Source organism: Acomys russatus, chromosome 1, assembly GCF_903995435.1.
Source record: "Acomys russatus chromosome 1, mAcoRus1.1, whole genome shotgun sequence".
Lineage (NCBI taxonomy): Eukaryota > Metazoa > Chordata > Mammalia > Rodentia > Muridae > Acomys > Acomys russatus.
In genome coordinates, this window is record NC_067137.1 from 109,049,774 (window position 1) to 109,071,344 (window position 21,571).

At 44.4% G+C, this 21,571-nt stretch overlaps 1 protein-coding gene across 3 annotated transcripts in view; it reads right to left on the reverse strand.

The window, feature by feature from the left end:
* Ttc7b (tetratricopeptide repeat domain 7B) overlaps positions 1-21,571 on the reverse strand; it is a 202,803-nt gene that overhangs the window by 123,083 nt on the left and 58,149 nt on the right. For all 3 annotated transcript variants that reach the window (XM_051150510.1, XM_051150505.1, XM_051150500.1), the window contains exon 5: positions 15,304-15,425. In XM_051150510.1, coding sequence (XP_051006467.1) covers positions 15,304-15,425 — 122 coding nt within the window. The remainder of the gene's footprint in view (positions 1-15,303; positions 15,426-21,571) is intronic.

The following is a 21,571-nucleotide window of genomic DNA, read 5'->3' on the forward strand; positions in this document are numbered from 1 at the left end:
CAGACTGGCTTGGGGACAAACCCGTGGAGCATCTTCTTGATTGGTGATTGATGGAGGGTCCAGGTCGCTGTGAGCAGTGAAGCTCTTGCGCTGGTGGTCCTGAATGCTGTAAGAAAGCAGTCTGAGCAAGCCACAAAGAGTATGCCAGTACATAGAACTTACCCGTGGTCTCTGCATCAGCTCCTGCCTCCAGGTTCCTGCTTTGAGTACCTACCCTGACTCCCTGGATGAGGTGACTAAAAGCTATGAGGTGGAATCAACCCTTTCCTCCCTAAGTGGCTCTAGATTCTGTTTTTTTTTTTTTTTTTTAATCACAGAAAAACCCTAAGGCATGCTCAAAATTATACCATCAGGGGAGGGAAGAACACTAGAACCTACCTTCCAGTCAATTTATAACATAGGAGAATATTTATTTCTATAGAATCATTTAATTTTGGAGAAAAAATGGCTTTCCCTGGTTGACTTGCTTACTGCCTTTGCTGGTTTCTGAAAGCCAACAATGTAATGAACAGCCCACATAGACCCTAGTTCACAGGTTTGGTCTATGATGAAAAGAATGAACAACAGCTGAGGCCAACGAGATGAGTAAGTACATAAAAGCCATAGCACATACGTGTCGAGACACAAGCGCACACACAGGCATGATTAATTAAAATGATGTCATATGAAGCGAATAAGAAGCTTTTTTGTCTTTGTGCTCACTGTCCAAGGAAATGGTGGTGACATTTCCTGAGCGACTGGTGCTCTGGGGGAAAGGGCAGTGTTTCCCACAAAGGCTATTAGGTGAGGCCCAGACAACCCTAACACTGAACACGAGGGGACTCACGGGTGTTTAGAACATGAATCTTTACTATGCTATCTTAGCGTAGACGTCTGGAGACTGGTCTGAACTAGCGAAGGAGGACCAGGACAAACCAGAAAGACTGGACTTGGCAATAGAATTTCAAGTTTTATAAGTCTGCAATACAAAGATAACAAAGAACAAAGGTGAGTCCAGAGCTTTATATTTACTCTACCACGACAAGTGCTGCTCAGACCCATCTAAGGAGAGCACAGGCTGGGCCCCTACAGTCTGGAGAGCACAGGCTGGCCCCTACAGTCTGCGACATAAAGTGGGCCCAGCCAATTTACACTGAGCACCAAGCCAATGTAGTATTTACTTTAGAAGACAATGGTAGTGAAAAAGCAGGACAACCTAGAAGTTAGAAATGTTCTAACAACTGGGTCCTAAATGCTCATGGGTTCTGAGCAGCAAAGGCCCAGGGAAAGGCACTTGTCACCATTCTGTTCTCCCAGAGATGGAAGAGTCCTTCTGAGTAAACCACTTGAACTCAATGCTCAAAGCTCAGGTGCCAGGACAAGAGTGCACTGTTTAGTGAGGAAACGAGGGACTGCATTTCCAGACAAACACAGTACAACACTTCAAAGCTAAGACAATGAGAAAAAGAAATCTGAGCACATTTGGAGGAACATGAGGCCTTAAAGTTTTGAGGAATTGTGGCCTCAGTGGTCCCAGGGATTTGAGCAGTAGCAGAGGGGGAAACGCAGGGCCTTGGACAGGAAGTGGTAGAAACCTGAGGGTGGCCTGGAGCTGTTAGCCCAACTCTACCCACAAGCACCTACAGGCACCCAGTTACTAACCAGCAGAAAAGGAGGGATGCTGACATGAAATTGTGAGTAAAACGCTCTTGGGGAAAGAACGAAGCAGAATCATGTGGCCAGAGGAAGCACAGTGCCTGTGGGATCCTCAAGCACCTGGTGAGCTGTCCCAGATATTAGCCTGACCCAGGAAAGGCTAATAATTTAAAGTTAGAAAGGAATAAAGGGCAAGGTTGAGGGTGGTCCTGAGAAGGGGGAGGGCAGGAAAAGAGGATAGGATGTGAGACATCAGAAATACTGGAGGGAAGGACCAGATGCCACACAAACACAGAGAAGGAAGAGTGGCACTATCATCTCTATCTTGCTTTTCCTTACCTGAGAAAAGGAACAAGTGACTCCCCTAATGGGGAGAAGGAGGCACCCCAAAGCTCTAACCTGCTACTCAAAACACATCATCTTCATATCCCCCAGCCATTTGCCAACTCCCACCGCCTACCATCTGGCCCTGCACTGCACATATAAACATTTATTGGTGAAAGCCAAAAGCTTTCTTATATCAGGCTCAGCTGACATAACTGACATTGCTGACTAGTGAAAAGTGAGTCTGCATGTACATCACCAGGACAGGCTTCTAAGAATGTTCTCTGCGACACAGTGCTTTGTTCATTTGACTCTTCCCAGGCAGAGCTCATAGTTAGCCCAGAAGATGGTGTCAGGAAAAGGCCCACTACCTGCTGTCATTTATGCCACTCTTTCATCAAGAGAGGTTACATAGACTTGGTCCTCTGGGCACATGTTGGTCCCCACAGGCTGGGACAGAAGCAGGCTGCCAGTGAAGACATCCTGAGATAATGTCACTACCAAAGTCACCTTCACTGTTGATGAGATGACCCATCCATCCTTCCCAGTGGCTTCCCACCCACCTGCTAAGGCAGGCAGGAATTCATGTCTCAACAAACTTGGGAAAGAGAGTTCCAAGGAGAAAGGAGAGTCCAGTAATAGCTCAGCAAGCTGAGCTGGACCCAGGAACCTGGCCCCATTCCTGCCCTCTCTGGATTCTGTTCTGTTCGACCTTTACTTGGCCACTCTATTATTTTTAAAGCCTTTTATTATATAAACTACACAAACAGAAAGCCACAAAGAGTAAATTTATCACTTGGGGATGTTATTGCAGGGGGGTGTCCTTGACCAGTCGCCCTGGCCAGCTCTTGCCACCCATGCCTTTCAGAGACCTCTTCACTTCCTACTGACATTTTCAACTCAATCCCTCACACTTATGGCTGTGATTTTCTTTTGGATATTTCTATGTTACTCTGTATGCTAAGACACAGGACACAGGAGATGATAAGATTAGAGATTCCATAACTATCCAATTGCTTTATTCCATGTTACTTGAAAAAGATTCAGACTAGCAACACTGCTAACAATAATTGTGATTACTAGAAAGTTTTAAAATTACATTTATTTTCTGCATATGATGTCAGCATTATCTTTGCATTTTTAATTTATGTACTATGCATATTCCTATATTATACTGTATTTGATGTGAGACATGAAAAAAAAATAGAAAGTATAACCAAGTTTAGAAAAAAAGATAAATTCACTCCAAACTGGCCAACATGCAGACTTCCACATAGGACTTAGGATCAAAGAATTTATGGAAATTATTTTTCAAACTTTTTTTTGAGATACTGTCTCTTTTATTTATTTATTTGTTTATTTATTTATTTTTATGTGTGTTGATGTTTTGCTTGCATGTATGCTTGTCTGTGTGACTATCTGGAACTGGAGTTAGACCGTTGTGAGCTGCCGCACGGGTGCTAAGAATTGAACCTGGGTCCTCTGGAAGAGCAGTCACTGCTCTTAACCACTGAGCCATCTCTCCAGCCCTGAAAATGATTTTTAAAGATTTAAAATACAGCTAATGTGGCACAAATGCTGTAAGAAACGCTGAAGAGAGGCTGGAGGGATGGCTCAGCAGTTAAGAGCATTGGCTGCTCTTCCAGAGGACCCAGGGTCAATTTCCAGCACCCACATGAGAGCTCACTAACTGTAACTCCGGTTCCAGGATCTGACAGCCTCATACAGACATACATGCAGGTAAAACACCAAAGCACATAGGAAAAATAAAATAAAATAAATATATATGTGTGTGTATGTATGTATGTATTTAATATGAGAAACATTAAAGAGAGAAAAGCAGAAAAACTGAGTTCAAGCCCAGCCTGAGTTACATGAGACCTTATTTATAAATAAATAAATGGCTAAACAAACTTGAATTATCAGTAAATAGAAACTGTAAGCAGGCTTAGTAGGAGCCTTCAGATGACAGCACAAAGCACTGACCTAAATGAATAGAAATTCCTTAATGTACAAAATGGAGATGGAAGGACAAAGCCCCCAAAATAAAGTCAAGACACGGCAAAGTCTTTAAAGCCATAGCACCTAAACAATTGCTCCTGCACAAGGGGACTCTTATCAGACACTGGAGAAGACATACTCAAAGTGCTGAAAAAAACAAAATTTAAAAAAACCCTCAACTTCCAACCAAGACTTCTATGTCCAGTAAAACTATTTTCCAAAATTGACAAAGAATAAAGCCATTCTCAGAAAAAACAAACCTAAAAGTGACAGAATTCACAATGTACAGACCTGTCCAATATAAAAATTTAAGGAAGTTCTTCAGACTACAAAGAAATGTTACCAGATGGTAATAAGAATCACCAGGAATAAACTAATAACATCAGCTAAATGTCAGTATGTAGGTAAATATGAAAGACTACATCATTTCCTTAATTTTTTCTTAAATTTCTACTTTAAAGAGCCCATAATGAAACACTAGTATACTGCACTGCCATGTTTGTAACATAATGACATTAACCGTGTTAAGGAGAAGGGAGACGCTCAGAAGTTAGGGGCTGGCTCCTCTTCCAGAGAACCCAGGTTTGATTTCCAGTATCCACACGGTTGTTCAGAATCTCTGTAACCCCAGGGCATATGACAACCTCTTCTGGCCTCTGCGGGCTCTGTCTGCACATGGTGTACAGACACATGCAGGCTAAACTTCCATACACATACAAGAAAATCTGAAAAACTAATTTTTTAAAGAAGAAGATGAAACTCTGCTGGAGTAAATCAAGTCATTATTAATATGGAGTTTGCATTGTAAGATGGCTTAGCAGGTCAGGGGACTTGCCACCAAGCCTGACAGCCTGAGTTGGTTATCTAGGACCTCACATGACAACCAACTCTCAGAAGTTGTCCTCTGAACACACACACACACACACACACACACACATGTAACTAATATAAAAAAGAAATACTGTTATAATTAATATGCATATTATAATCCTTAGAGTTGTTTTGTTTTTGTTTGGTTGGTTTTGGTTTTTGAGACAGGGTTCCTCTGTGTAGCCTTGGCTGTCCTGGATTCACTTGTAGACCACACTGGCCTCAAACTCACAGAGATTTGCCTGCCTCTGCCTCCCTGAGTGCTTGAATTACAGGTATGCACCACCGTGCTCAGCAAGATTTTTTTTTTTTTTTAAGTTAAAAACCTAACAAATGAGCCAGGCATGTGGTACACACCTGTAGTCCTAGCATCCAAGCAGCAGGGCAAGAGGATCGTGAGTTTGAAGTCATCTTGGTCAACATAGCGAGTCAACAAACAAACAAACAAACAAAACAAAACAAAACAAAGAAGAAAAACCTCCCACAAGACATATAGAGACAAAGAACAAAAGAGTCAGTGTAAAACCAACATTTCCATAGTTATATCAGATGAATGTGAGTAAATACTTCATTGAAAAAGCAAATGAGTTTATGGAATGAAAAAAGCAATATCAAATATGCTACATGTTAGAGACATGCTGAGATGATTTCATTCAAAGAAACAGACAGGCTGAAAGGACGTAAAACAACATAGCAATATAAACTGTAACTGTAAGAGAAGTGGAACAGCTTTATTAATATTAGATAAGACAGACTTCAAGCCAAAGGTAAGAGAGACAAAGACAACAGCTGTTCTCTGAGAGGCTCCACAGACACAGAAGCCAGAGGACACGCACTGCTGCTTCTCAGAAGCTGTCACACCTTACACTTTTGAGACAAGGTCTTCACTTTGACCTGCCCTTGTAGGTCAGCCAGGCTGGCTGTACAGCAAGTTCCAGGGATCCACCTGTCTCCACCTCCCCAACACACAGCAAACACATACCACCACGTCTGGATTTTCAATATGGGTTCTGGGCGTCCAGCTCCTTGCAGGTACATTAACTAAGTTGTCTCCCCAGCCACTTATAAAGTATATTTTAAAAATTATTTGGTGTGTGTGGGTGTGGGTGTGTGTTCGCACATGCGCGCGCACATGTGTGTGGACAGGTATGCAAGTACGTGTGGAAGACAGAGGCCAATGCTGAGTGCCTTCCTCAATGGTTCTCCAACTGCTTAAAAGATTTTTAAAAATTGTTTTAACTATATGTGGTGCTTGTGTAAGTTGCTATATGTGTGCTGGGGCCTGTGGAAGCCAGAAGATGGTGTCAGGTTGCTTGGAGCTGCAGTTGCAGGCAATTGTGAGCTGCTGATGTGGATGCTGGGAACTGAATCCAGGTGCTCTGGAAGAACAGCAAGAGCTCTCAACCACAGAGCCACCTCTCTACTCCTCTATTTTATCTTTTAAGACAGCGTCTCTCACTTAAACTCATTGACTAAACTGGCCAGACTGGCCGGCCAGCAAGTCCCAGGGATCCTGTGTGTCCACCTCCCCAGGGCTGGAAATATAGACACATGCTGCAGGGTCCAAGTTTCTATAAAACATTTTTTAGAAAAATCAAAAACATTCTAATTAGAGAGCCCTGAGATTGGAACATCTGTTACTCTAAACTTTAGGTTTTATTGTGAATATAATATTAGACGAATTATCTATAAAATAAAAATGATAAATTGAACTTAATCAAAATGAAAAACTTTCTGTCTTTACCTGACACCACTGAAATGAAGTATAAATCACAAGCAAACACACTCACAGATGTCTTTCTGATATCCAGATATGTAAAGAATTCTCAGCACTCCGTAAGAAAACCCAATGGAAAACAGAGCGAAAGCTCTAACTCGACACTTGACCTCTGAATGGATGCTTCACTGCAGAAGATGAAGAGCTAGCTAACAAGCACATGAAAGCTGCTGGTGTCATTACTCCTTACGTACACACACACTAAAAGGAGCGATATGACAAACTTATCACAATGGCTCTAATTAAAAGATCTGACAGGATCAAGTGTTGAAGAGAATATAAAAAAAGCTGGAACCCTCATTAATTGCTGGTGGAAATGTAAAATAGAATTACCGCTTTGGAAGTGTTGATCCATTTCCTAAAAAGCTAAACAAACTTAACCAATTCTTTACCTAGGAATCAGCACAAAGAATGAATACATTCTTCAAGGTTTGTACATGAATGTTCATGGGAGCATTTTCTATAGTGGCCCACAAATGGCAGCAGTCTGAATGTCGTCAGTTGGTGAATGGCTCAGTGACAAGTAGCTCACTATACAATGGAATGAGCACTTGTGTCCGAGGGCTGGGAGATGGCTCAGTTGGTAAAGTGCTTGCTTCACAAGTGTGAGTTCAGATCCCCCCAAACCATGCAACAAGCCAGACACAGTGGCATTCAACTGTAACCCAACAATGAACGGATGGGAGAAAGAGACGGGCAGACTCCTAGAAGCTCGCCGGTCAGGCGGCATAGCCTAGCCTACACGGTGAGGCTCCAGGCCACTGAGAGACCTGAGGAATAGTACACAAGGCTGTCCTCTGACCTCCACTCATATGCCCACACATGTACATGTACAAGCCCATTCATACAAATACACACATGAACATGCACACACAGGCATGCACAAATATATGGGCATATCACACACACACACACACACACACACACACACACACACACACACACGAATGCCCTTCTGATGCATGTTACAATATAGGTGAATTTCAAAACCATATTGAAAGAAGTGGGATACACTAGACTACATATGTGTGATTACATTAATATAAAATTTCTACTAAAAGAAAAGCTATAGAGATAGAACATCTGCAGTTGCCTGGGGCTAGGAGTAGGATTGGAAATTGTAGTCAGTGAAGTAATTTCAAGGTTCAAAGTAACCAGCTACTAGAGCCCATTAACTAGTTACTCGGAGACAGCGAGGCTACAAATGAGCCAAAGGGAGGCAGAAGGAAAAAGATCAAGAAGAAAGGTACAGTGTGTTCCTGCCAACTCAGACAATTACCAAAAGCACTGTGTATGGCAACTGAAAATGTAAACCTAAAATAGAGAGGAAGGTGAAAAGACAAGTGTCAGTTGAGAGCATTTCTCCATCAGTCCTCACGTCTTCTCACTGGATGCAGGTTTTGCAGGGGGAACAGAGACACAAGCCTCCTTCTTGGTGGGGTCATCTGCAGAGCCACTGTCATATCAATAAAAACGCAGGCACCTGTGAGCCAGTGGACAATCCCTCCTCTTCTTTTGACAGAAAGCTCTAGTAATACCTAAGAAAAGTCATAAATGATGCTGTGTCCTCTTCTGGGCCCTAGCTCAGCTTTTGTTTCTACAATTTTAAGTGTTGGCTAAAAGTATGTTTGCAAAGCAAGAATGGATTGAAAATGACAATACAAAAAGAGACAGACAGACAGACAGAGAGAAGGAGGGAGGGGGGAGAGAGAGAGGGAAAGAAAGAAAGAAAAAAAAGAGAGAGAAGCTATCTCTGGAGAAGACTGGGGCCTCTGGACTCTTTATAAACTCCTAGTGTCTGTGACACCTGAGCTTGGGAAGGCAGAATGCAGGCTTAAGAGCTTTATTTTAGACATGAGCTGGAGCAGTGAAGCCCACTCTGCACATGTTACTAAATTACCAAGATAGCGTCCTACAGACGGGCAGGCTCAAGGGGGCAATACTTGGCTTCCGTCCAGACAGGTTGTGACTTCCTCTTTCCCAGCACACTTACGTCATTACTTCAAGGTCTACTTTTGAGACATGGCTACAAAGGCCACGCTAAATGTTTGTGTGCCTCTACGCCCAACTTCAACCCCATGAGGTTCAACTACACGTTTAAAGGCTGCAAAAAATCAGGGTGTGGGAAGCTATGGGAGCAAATGCCTAAGGCACGAAAGCCATGGAAAACCTTTCCCACCTTGGGAAGTCCACACAGTGCAGAAAGAAAAGGTGCCAATCAGGGCCTGTGTAAGGCATTATAACAATGCCACCATGCCAGGCTATGGCGCATGCCTGTAATCCCAGAACTCAGGGAGGCAGATGCAGGTGATCTCTGTGAGTTCGAGACCAGCCTGGTCTATAAAGGGAGTCCAGGACAGCCAAGGCTACATAGAGAAACCCTGTCTTGGGAAAAAAATAAAAACCTACCAAAACCAAAAAACCAGTGCCAGCATTATCATAAACATCCTCCAAGCTCAGAGACTAGGTAGAGAGCCAAAGATCAAAGATCCCAGAAAACATGTTCCCTTTGCTGGAGTCCAGGACAGCCTTTGATCGTGTGGCACTGTAAGTGAGAATGTCCTCCACAGACTCGTGTCCCTGAACACACTGTGCCCCGCTGGCAGCACCATATGGGGAGTGCCACAATGCCTGAGGAAGTATGTCACTACAGGTGGCTTTTGAGGGATTATAGCCTCATCCAACTTCTTGTTTGCACTCTCTACTTCCTGTGTGTGGCTGAGATATGATTTCTCAGCTTCCTGCTCTTGCCACCATGGCTTCCTGAGCATTATGGACTCTAGCTCTCTGGAACAGAAAGCCAAAATAAAGTCTTCCTTAAGCTGCCTTTTGTCATGGTGTTTTATAACAGCAACAAAGTACTTATTTATTTTTTTCTTCATGGAATAAAAATTCCACAGGGACCATTTGCTATCTGGATGAATAAGCAAGTGAATGAACAAGCACACACCCCCCCACATACATACATGTACACACACAGCCCACTGCTCTCTTAAAACTAACACACAGAGAGAGAGAGAGAGAGAGAGAGAGAGAGAGAGAGAGAGAGAGAGAGAGAGAGAGAGAAAGAGAGAGAGCGCACCCATGCCCTATTAAAACTAAAAACACCCTACACACATCCTATAGCAGGTCACCTTCCAAGCAATTCTTGTTGTTTAATGACAGACAGGAGGCAGTGTACTGCTGGGCAGACCAGCCCTGGAGAGAATCTTTATGAGATGTGATTAAATTACCAGTTAGCTCAGGCCCTCCCTACCCTGGAAGCCTATGGTGGCCTATGCTATCCTTCCGGCTGTCCCCAGCTTGGGCAGCACTAATAGTGCTTTCTAGAGGTACAGTATTCAGCCACACTTGCAGTTAAGTGTGAGTATTTCTGAAGAACTGAAAGAAAGTACCTGTGGCCATATTTCATCACAATGAAGAGTGGATTTGGAGTTTCACAATTAAAACTGATAAGGATTTTTGTTTCCATAATAAAGTTTTGATGGCATGAGGGATGAAGCTGACCCAAGGCCACATTTAAACAAAACAGATGGTTCTTTTTAGTACATAAATAGCTACATCTATAGTGCTTTGGATGTCTCTAATTTTCAGGGCAAAAAGTCCACGCTTTCAGAGAAGAGAGCACCTACTTGGCATGGATATTACAGTCTGGTTGGGGAGAGTTATGCCTGGTGTCAGAGCAGGAGGGCAAGTCTGGTTTGCCATCAGTCAGCTATATGAACCTCTGGAAATGTGCAGGCTCCACAAAGCAGCAGATGAGCCTGACCTGCACACCAGGAACAGGGCTTGGCACCAGAGAGCCATCCAGTGTGGTCTCAGCAGATGTCTGAATTTGGGTTGGGGGTGGAGGTGGGGAGACAGACTCATTTGGACACAGTCATAAAGAGCAGTGGGGTGCTGCTGTCACAGTTCTGGGACTTCTCAAGCCATTAGTTCCATCATCAGCCAAGCCTTCCAGATAGGTGAGTGCCTGAGTGACATATGGCATCCCCAGGGCAGCCACGGCTGGCAGATACAGGAAGCAAGTCCTACCTACCTTCTACTCTACCAGAAACTACCTTCTGAAGCTGTTCAAGATTCAGACAGACTCCTCCCCTGTCCTCGCCCCCACTTCCCAGTGAGGTCCATGTGGAAATAAGACAGGGCCTGTAGCCACAAAGCCACATAAAGCAAGCCAGGTCCAACTGAAATGGGGGACATGGATCTGTTGGCACTAGCCTCTTGCCAAAGAGCCACCCTGTCCTCATATCTTCCCAGCACTCCACTTTCATGATTAACAGCTTCTCTAAACCTGCTCCTTAAGCAAGAACTGTCCCTCAGAGGCTCATGTGTTTGAACGCTTGCCCCCCCCACCCCCGCTGGTGGTGCTGTCTGTGGAGGTCACGGAACCTGCTGGACAAAGCATGTCATTGATGTTGGACTTTCAAAGTTTACAAGCCCATGCCACTTCCGGTTCCCCCTCTCTGCTTAGTGTTTAGGGGTGAAGGTGCGGTCTCTCAGCTTCCTGCTCCAGTTACCTGCTGCTGTGTCTCCCCTTATGCCATGGACTTTCCCTCTGGAAACATTAGCACAAATCAACCCTTCCTTCTCTAAGTTGCTCCTGCCTACGGTGCTTTATCACTGCAGCAGAATGGTAACTGGCACACCGGGCACTGGATCTCCCACCTCTCTTTACCACCCACCTGGGCAGCAGGACTTCTACATGGAGAAAACAAGTGTTAAGGGAACTGTGCTGGGGGGCAGGGGTGGTAGAGAGGCTTACTGTGTGAGGTGACTTCCTCCTGCAGCATTTGCTCCTGGTTCTCTCCAGCTGGGCTCCTGCTCTTGCCCTCCACCTCCCCTTTTCAAGGTCACAGCACTGTTAGCTAAGGCAGTGCTCAGCCTTTGCTGTTCCTTCCTAAGTGCTCGGTACCTCTTGGCAGGTGACTCTTCTGCGGCTCTCACAGAGGACAGGCTCCAGCTTCCTCCCGCCTTGTTGGCCTCTCTTCCAGCTCTGCTCTTTTCCCTATTCCCACATCTAGCAGGTCCCCAAGCTGGCTCCTGGACCGCACTTCTCTAGTCACCTCTGCTCTCGTTGATTTTACTCTCTCTGGCTTCAATTACCAACATGTCAAAACTCAGGCTTTACTACTCAGTTTAGGTCCTGCTGCCTGACCACCTTCCTGGTTGATGCTGCCCATCAGGGCGCATATCAAAGAGAGCAGGTTCAAAACCAAACTTCCGATATCCCTTTTCCCTAATCTGATTCTCTCCTTATCCCCACCCCGTATAGCCTTGATGCCCCTTTTTCTGCCTTCTATGTCTAGGCGACACTCAGCTGAGCTAAATACTTTGCAAAGGTCAACAAGATTATGTGAGAGCACTGGACCACTCTGAAGCCCGTGCTTAATAGAGATGAATGGTCTGTTTGTTTCCTGTAACAACAGAACTCCCAAAGCTCTTGCGTAACTTGTAAGCACCTCAAGGGAGCCCTAAATCTGCTTCATCCATGCTGTTTTCCTTGAATAGGGCCTCCCATGCAGACTGCTGCACCTGAGCTGATGGTGCAGTCTAACAGGCCTTTTCACCTCAACCCTCCCTGCTTAAGACCAACTCAGAAGGGGAGGGGCACCCAGATCACCAGACATGGCTAACAAACAAAAGCAAAGTTACCCAAAATGCCCTTTGCTGCTCTGGTTTACAACAGATGGTTGAATACCCTGAAGCAAAATGTAGCAAAGGACTGGCGCTCCACCCCACTGCCCACCAAGCCAAGTTCTCACTGATTCTAGCTCTGTGTAGTGACTCAAACAGGGGAGAAATAGTTCTCTCCTCCTAGGAAGGCTGACAAGACGAGACCATTCTCTGTCACTGGCTGCGGTGTCTAGTGAGGACTCTGCTCTCCTAGAGTAGCCCTAGCTGCTTCCCCAGAAACACCAATAGTGCTGTCAGTGAGAAGTGACCTGCCCAGAACAGCCACTGCAGATGAATGGCCAGCTCCAAGCCCGGACCTATGGAGCTCAGCAACCAAAAGATGCCCGCTTCTCTATGAGTCATCACTTCAACAGACTTAGCCTAAATCTCCTCACACTTTTAGCTGCTAAATCAGCTGAAATAGACAGGAGGGCGGGCAGGCAAGTGATGTTTTGATGGGGTTAGACCCAGTTGAACCCTGGGACATGAAGGCTGGAAGCGATAGAGGCCTGGAAGGTGACCAGGGGGAAGGAAGGGGAAGAAAAACACCACCAAAAGGGCGGGGAAGGAGGAAGGAGGCTCACAGGGTGGCAGTGGAGGTAAGTGGAACCGTGGTGTGAGGGGCCGTGAACAAAGTCAAGGCAGATGGGCAGCATTAGACACCATAGGGCCAGGAACAGATCCAGGCCTCAGGATCTCCAGAAGACACTCAAGGCCATTAGTTTGGTAGTCACTCCTGGAAAGATGGGGAGTTACAAAAGCAAGATTCATTCCTGTAACTCAGCAAGTATGTAAGAATAAGCCAAATGCTAAGTCTGGATGTGAGTATGTTTCTAAGATGTTTTATCCCTTCTTACCTCTTATTACCAAACTCATCTATATTGCATTTTCTTACCACTGAAAATTACTCTGTTTATCCATGCAGGAAAAAAAAAAAATAGAGAGCTGATAAAAAGCAGTACACCAAAAGATAGACTGTGGGAAGTCCTGGAGCGTAAGCTAGCAGCTCCTCCATGCTGTGCAATGTCCAGTCACAGCTGATCCCCTATGAGTGACCCCAGGATCCTGAGAAACCCACCAATCTGAGTCAGGCACCCTAGGGCACTTGGAATGTCTGGAAACCTTTTGAGGCCTCAACATGGACTCCCACCTCCACAAACTTAGTAGCTCCCACAAGTGTGGCCAAGCCCAGACTCGGAACCCTGCAGATGGGAGGAATCCTGGAGCACCTGGTCTGTAGAGGACAGAGCAGCATAAGAACATAAGGAAAGAGGAAAAGAAGAAAGGCTTCAAAGGTAAGCAGGCCCAGGGGCTGTCAAAGGGCACTTCCTCAAACTCTGGTAAGGGCATCAGAAGTTGAACCCAGTGGGTGACCAGCGTTCCTGAGGATGAGGTCTGAGCCCAACAGCTCTGCCCCCAACCCACCTCCCGCAAAACAGGCTTCACCAATCGAAATGATCTGTCCAGCCCACCCTGGTCACTCTCACAGAGGTGTTTCCTGTAGGAGGTACTGACTGGGCCCCTGGGATCCCCAAGGGAAGTGATTTCTCCCTCTAGATTTCCATATCAGCACCCCCACCCCCGCAGGCTATACAGAGAAGGCAAGGGTTGGGGCTTCTCTGTGATGGGCACCATGTATTGTGAAGAGGGAAATAAAGGCATGGCTAGAAAAACACCCGTCTCCTTCCGCTCCTTCCATTTACAGAAGCAGAGACAATAGTCAGGGTAGCGACATGCGTCATTGCTCAGATCTCAGTCAGTGCAGATGAGGTCAGATGGGAGAGCCTCTTTATGCCAAAGCCCCCAGCTACCCAAAGCTTGGGATGTTGTTGTGGTCTGTGGTGGCCATGCTGAGCTGACCCAGTGAACGTTGGAGCAAAGTGGGCCTTTCTTCTCAAAGAGTTTAATAAGATTTAGAATCAAGAATTCATTGTATCAACAAACACAAAATGTGTGCGTGCAGCAGTGAGCTACCCCTTCTGAGAGCTACACTTCAAGGTTTAAAGCTCTTGAGGATGAAGAGACAGCAGCTCCAATGTTCACTGTGTCAGAAGTGGGGACTTGTGACCCTTCTGTCATTGAAAGCACTACTGGACTACTGCCCCTAGGGGAAGGGGACAGGCTCTAGGGGCTCCTACGCAAAGCCTAGGAGGGCTACAGAGAAACCAGATACCTACTGTTGGTCTGCATGCACATCTATCCTGCAGCACAATGTCAAAACAAGAACAACTGAAATGAAGTAGAACAGAATCAGCACACTTCTCCCAAGAACAAGACAGGAAAACAGATGGCAGTGCCTTAGAGAGCCGCCCCAGCCGCCCGTGCTCCGCAACCCTTCTCCTAACCCCCAAAAGCAGGCCGAGGAGAAAAGGCCTGATAGTCATGCCCATGTGCATAAACTCTTAGGCTTGGAAAATTCAGTTTTCTAACTGTTCAGTTATTGAAAGGGATTCTGGGTGCTGGGGTTCCCTTGAAAAAGTAGAGAAGCTGTGTCATTCATATGGAAAATGGGCATCCCAGACATGGCTCTACCAGTGCCACTAGCCCTGTCTTGGAGCTCCCTATTTGGAGTTCACCCACATGTCCTCTTCCGTCCTCTCCCACTTCAAACTTCACAGGAAGTCAAGAGAGGACACAAAAAGAACTAATGTTCATTCTTTTTATAAAACATTCCAATTATAGAAAACAGTGTGTGTGTGTGTGTGTGTGTGTGTGCGCGCGCATGCGCACATGCTCAAGTATGTGTGTGGCTGGACCAGCTGGCCAGCTAGCCCCTGGCATACACTTGTCTCACTCCCCAGCACTGGGGGTACAGTCAAGTCTGTCATGCCTGGTTTGTATGTAGATTTGGGTTCTCCTGCTTGTGGGGCAAGCACTTTACCGGCTGAGCCATCTCCCTAGTTCTGTAACTCATATTTAAAATTGCCTTATTCTAACAGCTGAGCCAGAGACGGCATATTAAAGGACTATTTTCCTTCTTAGGAAGTGAATTTAAAGCAACAACAACAAAGAAAGCTTACCCATTTTTGAAATAGAGGACATGGGCTCTCTGAAGTCCTGTTTCTAGGAAAAAACCTAGTTCTTGATCGTGGGGAGCAGGGCCAGGCTTAGGGCTTCTGTTCTGAATATTAGTTAGGATTACCTAGAAGGGGAGAGAATTGGAAAACTCATCAATACAGATCAGTGCCTACTTCCTTCAAATCCTAGCTCCAAACACAGGGTAAGACTTGAACAACCAACTTCCTGAGATCAAGCATTAGCAGCAGAGGATGACTTCTGCCATGGGGCATCTGGGCAGCCTGTGTAGCATGCGGACTCTGAGAGCTCAGGGCGTGGTGCCAGCAGAATCATCAAACATGGAGTCTCTGCTAAATGCCAAGACGCTGCCAGGGTGGCTGAGTGAAGCAGAATCAGGTCCCAGCAAAGAGCATAAAGTCACTGTCTACCAATGGCTCTGGTCAGGCAGGTAGACTTATTCCTCCACCAAGGTTCAACAAGACACACAACTGGCACTAACTCTGGAATTCACCAGAAGACAAACTCACCAGGCTGCAAGGCCCAAGCCAGGAGGCTGAGTGGAACTTATCTATCCTCAAAGAGTTGAGGAAATAATTCTCTCTCCCTAAGTGTGGCCTGTGCCATGGATAACCAGGTTAAAAAGATTTAAATCTCTAGTTCTGAAATGAACAGAACAGAAAAAACTGCCAACTCCTCAGGTGAAAGACTTGCAAGCTGAGTTTGGAGCGAAGTGTAAACACATATCAGCAACTCTTTAAACTCAGTAGTCAAACAAAGCATTTCTCAGAGAGTAGCAGGCCCGTGCATGGCACATTTTAAAACCACACATGCAAACACAGTGCTCACATTTTCTGCAAGTAAGCGGCTTCTTAAAAGACCCAAAGCCAAATATCCTAAAGGTTTTGAAATCTCTCCAAGGATAAGTGAAGCAATTGCTGGCTCTCAAACATATAAACTTTTCTTTGGACACAAAGGAAAGAACACATCACATAGTGTGCCCACCGCTGGGAGAATGAAATCCGGGTGGTCAAATCTACACTGCATCCCAGCACCTCATCACACTTTTCTGGCTCTGTAGTTTCCTTCCCAGAGGGACAGGAATCTCCACTCCACTGGAAGCTCTTCTTCCTCCTCCTCCTCTTCCTCTCCTCCCCCCCCCCCCTTCTCGAGTATGTCAGGTGTCAGAGACACAAAGTCACATCTTAGGTTCTTTCCCATTCTCTCCTATGTCTATCTTGAGATGACAGCATCCATTTCTATGAGCTTCAAAACTCACTGGCATGTGACCAGCTCCCCAATTTAATTTCTAATCCAGGTCTTTTTCTGGTTTCCAGAATCATTTAGCAACTGTGCAATTTAGAGGTCCAACACTGAAACTTTCCAAAGCACTCTTCATGTTCTTTCGACAACGGCCTTTACTTTTGAAATAGTGTATTATTCAAAAGTAAAAATAATTCAGTACAGTCCAAAGGGAATTAAAGCCACCTCACAATTCTGCCACAAAGTAATCACCCACATAACATCTGCTGGATAACAATCTAGACATCTCTGTGCACATATGTATTAAGCAGAGACAAAATTATTTTACAAAAATGAGGCCATCTTACAAATTCTAGCTTTGAATTTAAGCCATTACACATCATTTAGTTAATCTTGACAAAAGTAATTAAAGTGTAATCGAAATAATCATGCAATCAGAAAATCTTTCCTGGTAGTAGGGATCAAGCTCAGTTCTTACATATGCCAGGCAAGCCTCGACCACCAAACTATATTTCCAGAGCCAGAAAAATAATTTTGTTCACGTAATTCATTAAAAGTCTCCTTAAAGTTAAATACTAAGTTTATGGTATTTATAGGTACATTAGCATATGTGTATAAATACTATATACCTATAAGGGTAAAGGGGAGATCATTTTTTTTACCTACATATTTCAGCTTTATATGATAAGTAATGACACATGATACAGATAGTGAGATTAGTACACCCATGCTTTCTAGTCTGACTTTTCCTTCATCTGTTTTTATTACATTATTAATTTTTAGATTTAATATTCTCACTCAGGTTACCATTTTTATATTGCTATGTAAATATATCTGATTGAGATAGATAAATAAATAGACAGACAGACAGACAGAGAGATGATAGACTGATAGATAGATAGTTGGATATCCTTTGTTGGTTTGGCTTGGTTTTGGTGCTAAAGACTGAAATCAGGCATTCGTCTACACTGGGCAACAGCTTTACCACCAAGCTGGCCCAGTGCTGTGCAGAGTGCTGATTACTGTAGCTTTGTGGAAAGTTTTGAGGTATGAGTCTTTCAACTGGGTTCATTTATGTCAAGACTTGTTTTGGCTATTCTGGCTCCCCTGAAATGTCACACAATTTCTGAGCCAGTTTGTTGATTTTTTTTCTTCAAAATTGGAGACCATATTTTGATAGTTATTGAGTCAACTGTGTGAATCAGTTTCCAGAACACTAGCATTTTAACAGATACGTACTTCAACCCACAAGCATGGGATATCTTTTGCTTACTAAGGAGTGTCCTTCTATTTAACACTTTCTTTTATTCAACTTTTTGCTTTTGTTTTCTTTTGGAGACACATTTCTTTGTGTAGTCTTGGCAGTCCTGGACATGCTTTGTAGACCAGGCTGGCCTTGAACTCACAGTGATCCACTTGCCTCTGCCTCCCTGAATACTGGGATTATAGGCGTGCACCACCATGCCTGGCTCTTTTTTTAACTTCTCGTTCACATGTTTTTGTTACATGTATTCCTATGGATTTTAAGCTTCTGATATTAATGGACATGCTCTAATTTTAATTTTAGTGCCATTCTTTGTTAGCAGAAACACAAGACTTTATGTACTAATCTTTATTAGTAACTAACCCTGCTGAGTTTATTAGTTTCAGCAGACTTGTGTGTGTGGACTTTATGCGTATACAACTGCACCGTCTGACAAAAAAATTCCAATCTAGATGTCCCACACACTGGGAAAAATTCCTAATAACATATCAAGCAGAAGTAATTAAAAAATAAATTTTCGAGGCTGGAGAGGTGGCTCAGAGGTTAAGAGCACTGTCTGCTCTTACAGAGGTCCTGAGTTCAATTCCTAGCAACCACATGGTGGCTCACAACCATCTGTAATGTGATCTGATGTCCTCTTCTACCTACAGGTGCACATGCAGATAGAGTACTTTATACATAATAAACAACAAACAAACAAATATTAAAGAAGAAAGAAATCTCCTTTGCCAATGACATTAATTAAAAACTCTTCACTTTAGCATCAGGCAGATGTTTTTGGACAAGGGCAGAAAGCAGTCATGCTCTTCACCAAAGCATCCCAGCATGGTCCGTAGGCCACTCACTAATAATATTCTTCTCCTCTGAAACCGCCTGAGCTAGGCCATCAGAATCCACTCTGCTCTCAGCAGCTCTGTCTCCCGTGCTCCTAATAGTAAGGCCCATAAAGCACCACTTAAGGTATGCAATTGCTACCCTGGCCCAAAATCCGAAGGTCTACATTGTGCCAAGGAACAGCATGATCAGGCCTGCCACAGCAATGCTCTACTCCCTGGTACCAACTTCTTAGTCAGTGTTTATTGGTGTGAAGAGACACCGTGACCACAGCAACTCTTATAACGAAAAGCATTTAAATGAGGCTAGCTTACAGTTTCCGAGGCTTAGTCCGCTGCCATTATAGCAGGGAGATACCATATGGAGAGATGCAGGCAGACATGGCGCTGGAAAGGGGGTTGAGAGTTCTATCTCTGAATCCACAGGCAGCAGGAAGAGCGAGCCACCTGGCTTGGAATGGGGTTTCTGAAACCTCAAAGCCTACCTCCAGTGACACACTTCCTCCAACAAAGCCACACCTCCTGATCCTCCAAACAGTCCACGCCCTGGTGACCAGGTATTTAAATCCATGAGCTTGTGGAGGCCATTCTCATTCAACCCACCACAGAGAGGTACTGAAAACTGCAACAAAAATTGTAATCATATCTTCTATATCAAACTGAACTCTAATCTTGATTTGGGAGTTAATTCTTTTTAAATATGGAAGAGTGGAAAACGTTTGAAATCCTAGATGGGGGTCATTCCAACATTCAAGTTTAATCAGTGGTTAAGAGTGAGTACTGCTCTCACAGAGGACCCAGGTTTGCTTCCCAGCGCTCATGTCTGGTGGCTCACAATCATCTGTAACTTCAGCTCCAGATCTTACGCTCTCTTCTGGCCTTCACAGGAACCCACACACAGACACATAACTAAAAACAAACAAAAAAATTGCGGAAACAAAATACAGTAAACACAATAAAAGATTATATAACAGTAAAAAGTACCAGTGCATGCTACACCAAACAGAGCTTGAAAACATTTGCTAAGTCAAAGAAGCCAGTCGCCATAGATCACGGATTATGTGACTTTATATGAAATGTTCAGAACATGCACATTCACAGAAGCAGACAGGTTAGCAAGAGTCCAGTGCTGTCACAAGGGATAGAACGGGAAGTGACTACAGGCAGGAACAAGGCTTCCTTTAAGGCTGATGAAAATACCCTGCAATTAACTTCTGGAGATGCTCTTACAGCTCTAAATATAATCAAAAGTGTTGATGGGTAGGCACACTAGTGTGTGCCTGGCGATATCCTATCTCATCTACGTAAATAAGCAGGTAAATAGAAAAGCTATACAGAATTATACAATTTAAATGAGTGAATTATGCGCTGTGTAAATCACACCTCAGCAACACTATCCTTTAAAATTATTACGTTTATTCACTTATTGTGTGTAGGGGGCTTGCAACTTCTGCGAGCAAATGTGTAAGTTAAGAGGATGATTTGCAGGAGTTGACTCTTTCCTAGCGTGTGAGTCCTAGTGATTGAACTCAGGTCTTTTGCTTGGCAGCAAGTGTCTTTTCCCACTGAGCTGTCTCACTGTCCTACCTCATTGACATTATTCTTTAAAATAATAACTATTAAGCAAATATGGGGGAAAGTCAATCCCATTAATAATTGAAAAATGTAAACTAGGCATGCAAGATACTATGTTCGCCTAGAAAATTATTTTATAACACTTTGCCAAGATGTGAAGCAATATCTAGTGTCCTGAACTGCCAAAGTTGATAGGTGTGAGTACTGACTAGTGGCCCCAGTACATGGGAACAAAGAGTGGTAAAAATATCCCCACTTCTGGGCAATTTGCCCCTAGGAAGTAATGTACATAAAGGAAGGGAAAAGTTGCTTGAAGGAGGTTGCCAAGTTAGACCCAATAACAAGGTATCACTGGAATAACACATAACCATGAAAATAACATAAAATATAATGTATCGTGAGTACAAAGCAGGTAGAAAATGCTTTTCTGTTGTAAGGACAAAGGCATTCCAGCAATGCACAAAATGAGCACAAGTGACTGCTGCTCTCTGGTCACCACATTTTTCTAGAGTTCTAAAAATGTAGAATTCAGGTCCAGGCAGGCAGAAGCCAGGCTCAAAATCAGACGTGCCGGAGCAGAGGCTAGCCAGCCATCTCTAGTCATTCCTATGAGGACGTGTTCATAACTAGCCTGTGCTCTGGAGTAAAGTGGCAGAAACTGAGAGCAAGACATTGTCTCTTGACTGTCTCACATTTGAAAGCCACAAGTGCAGTGGCTTGGCCCTCAACTCCAGCCCTGCCTCTCTCAGCAGCAGCACCTAGCTTGGATTCAAGACACACCGTGACCTTAATCTGACCGTCACTCAGTTGTGCCACTCAGCTTCCCTTGCATGGCAGACATCGTAAGCTCAGGCCATGACCTGCAGTCCCTGAGCGGCTCATTGAAAAGAAGGAATCTGGGTTGGGCTCTGGAACACTCGGGGACCTGGTGTTTTTTTTCTTGGCGCTTTAGCAGTAAAGTGGCCCATAAGTAGTTACAGATGCCCTGCAGTTTAGCGTTAGCTTCTTTTCCAAAACTGTGTGTGAAGAACTCAGCTGTCAGCAGAGGGCAGAGCTCCACCCTGGCGCTGCTCCTGCTCTCCAACGCCACACCAGCTGCCCAGGCGCTCTGTGCAGAGCCAGGAGACGGAATGACTTCATGTGCCAAACACAGGGCTCAGGCTATGACAGCACGGATGAGGTCATCTTTATCCATATCACTGCACTACCATAAATACCTTACAGGGCAGAAAACTTTATTTACTGTTGGCATGCTGCCACTATCTGAATATAAACTAATCAAAGCCACTGTGCATCACTGTTAATGCTATCTGCCCCGATTTGATTTGTCTAATCAAA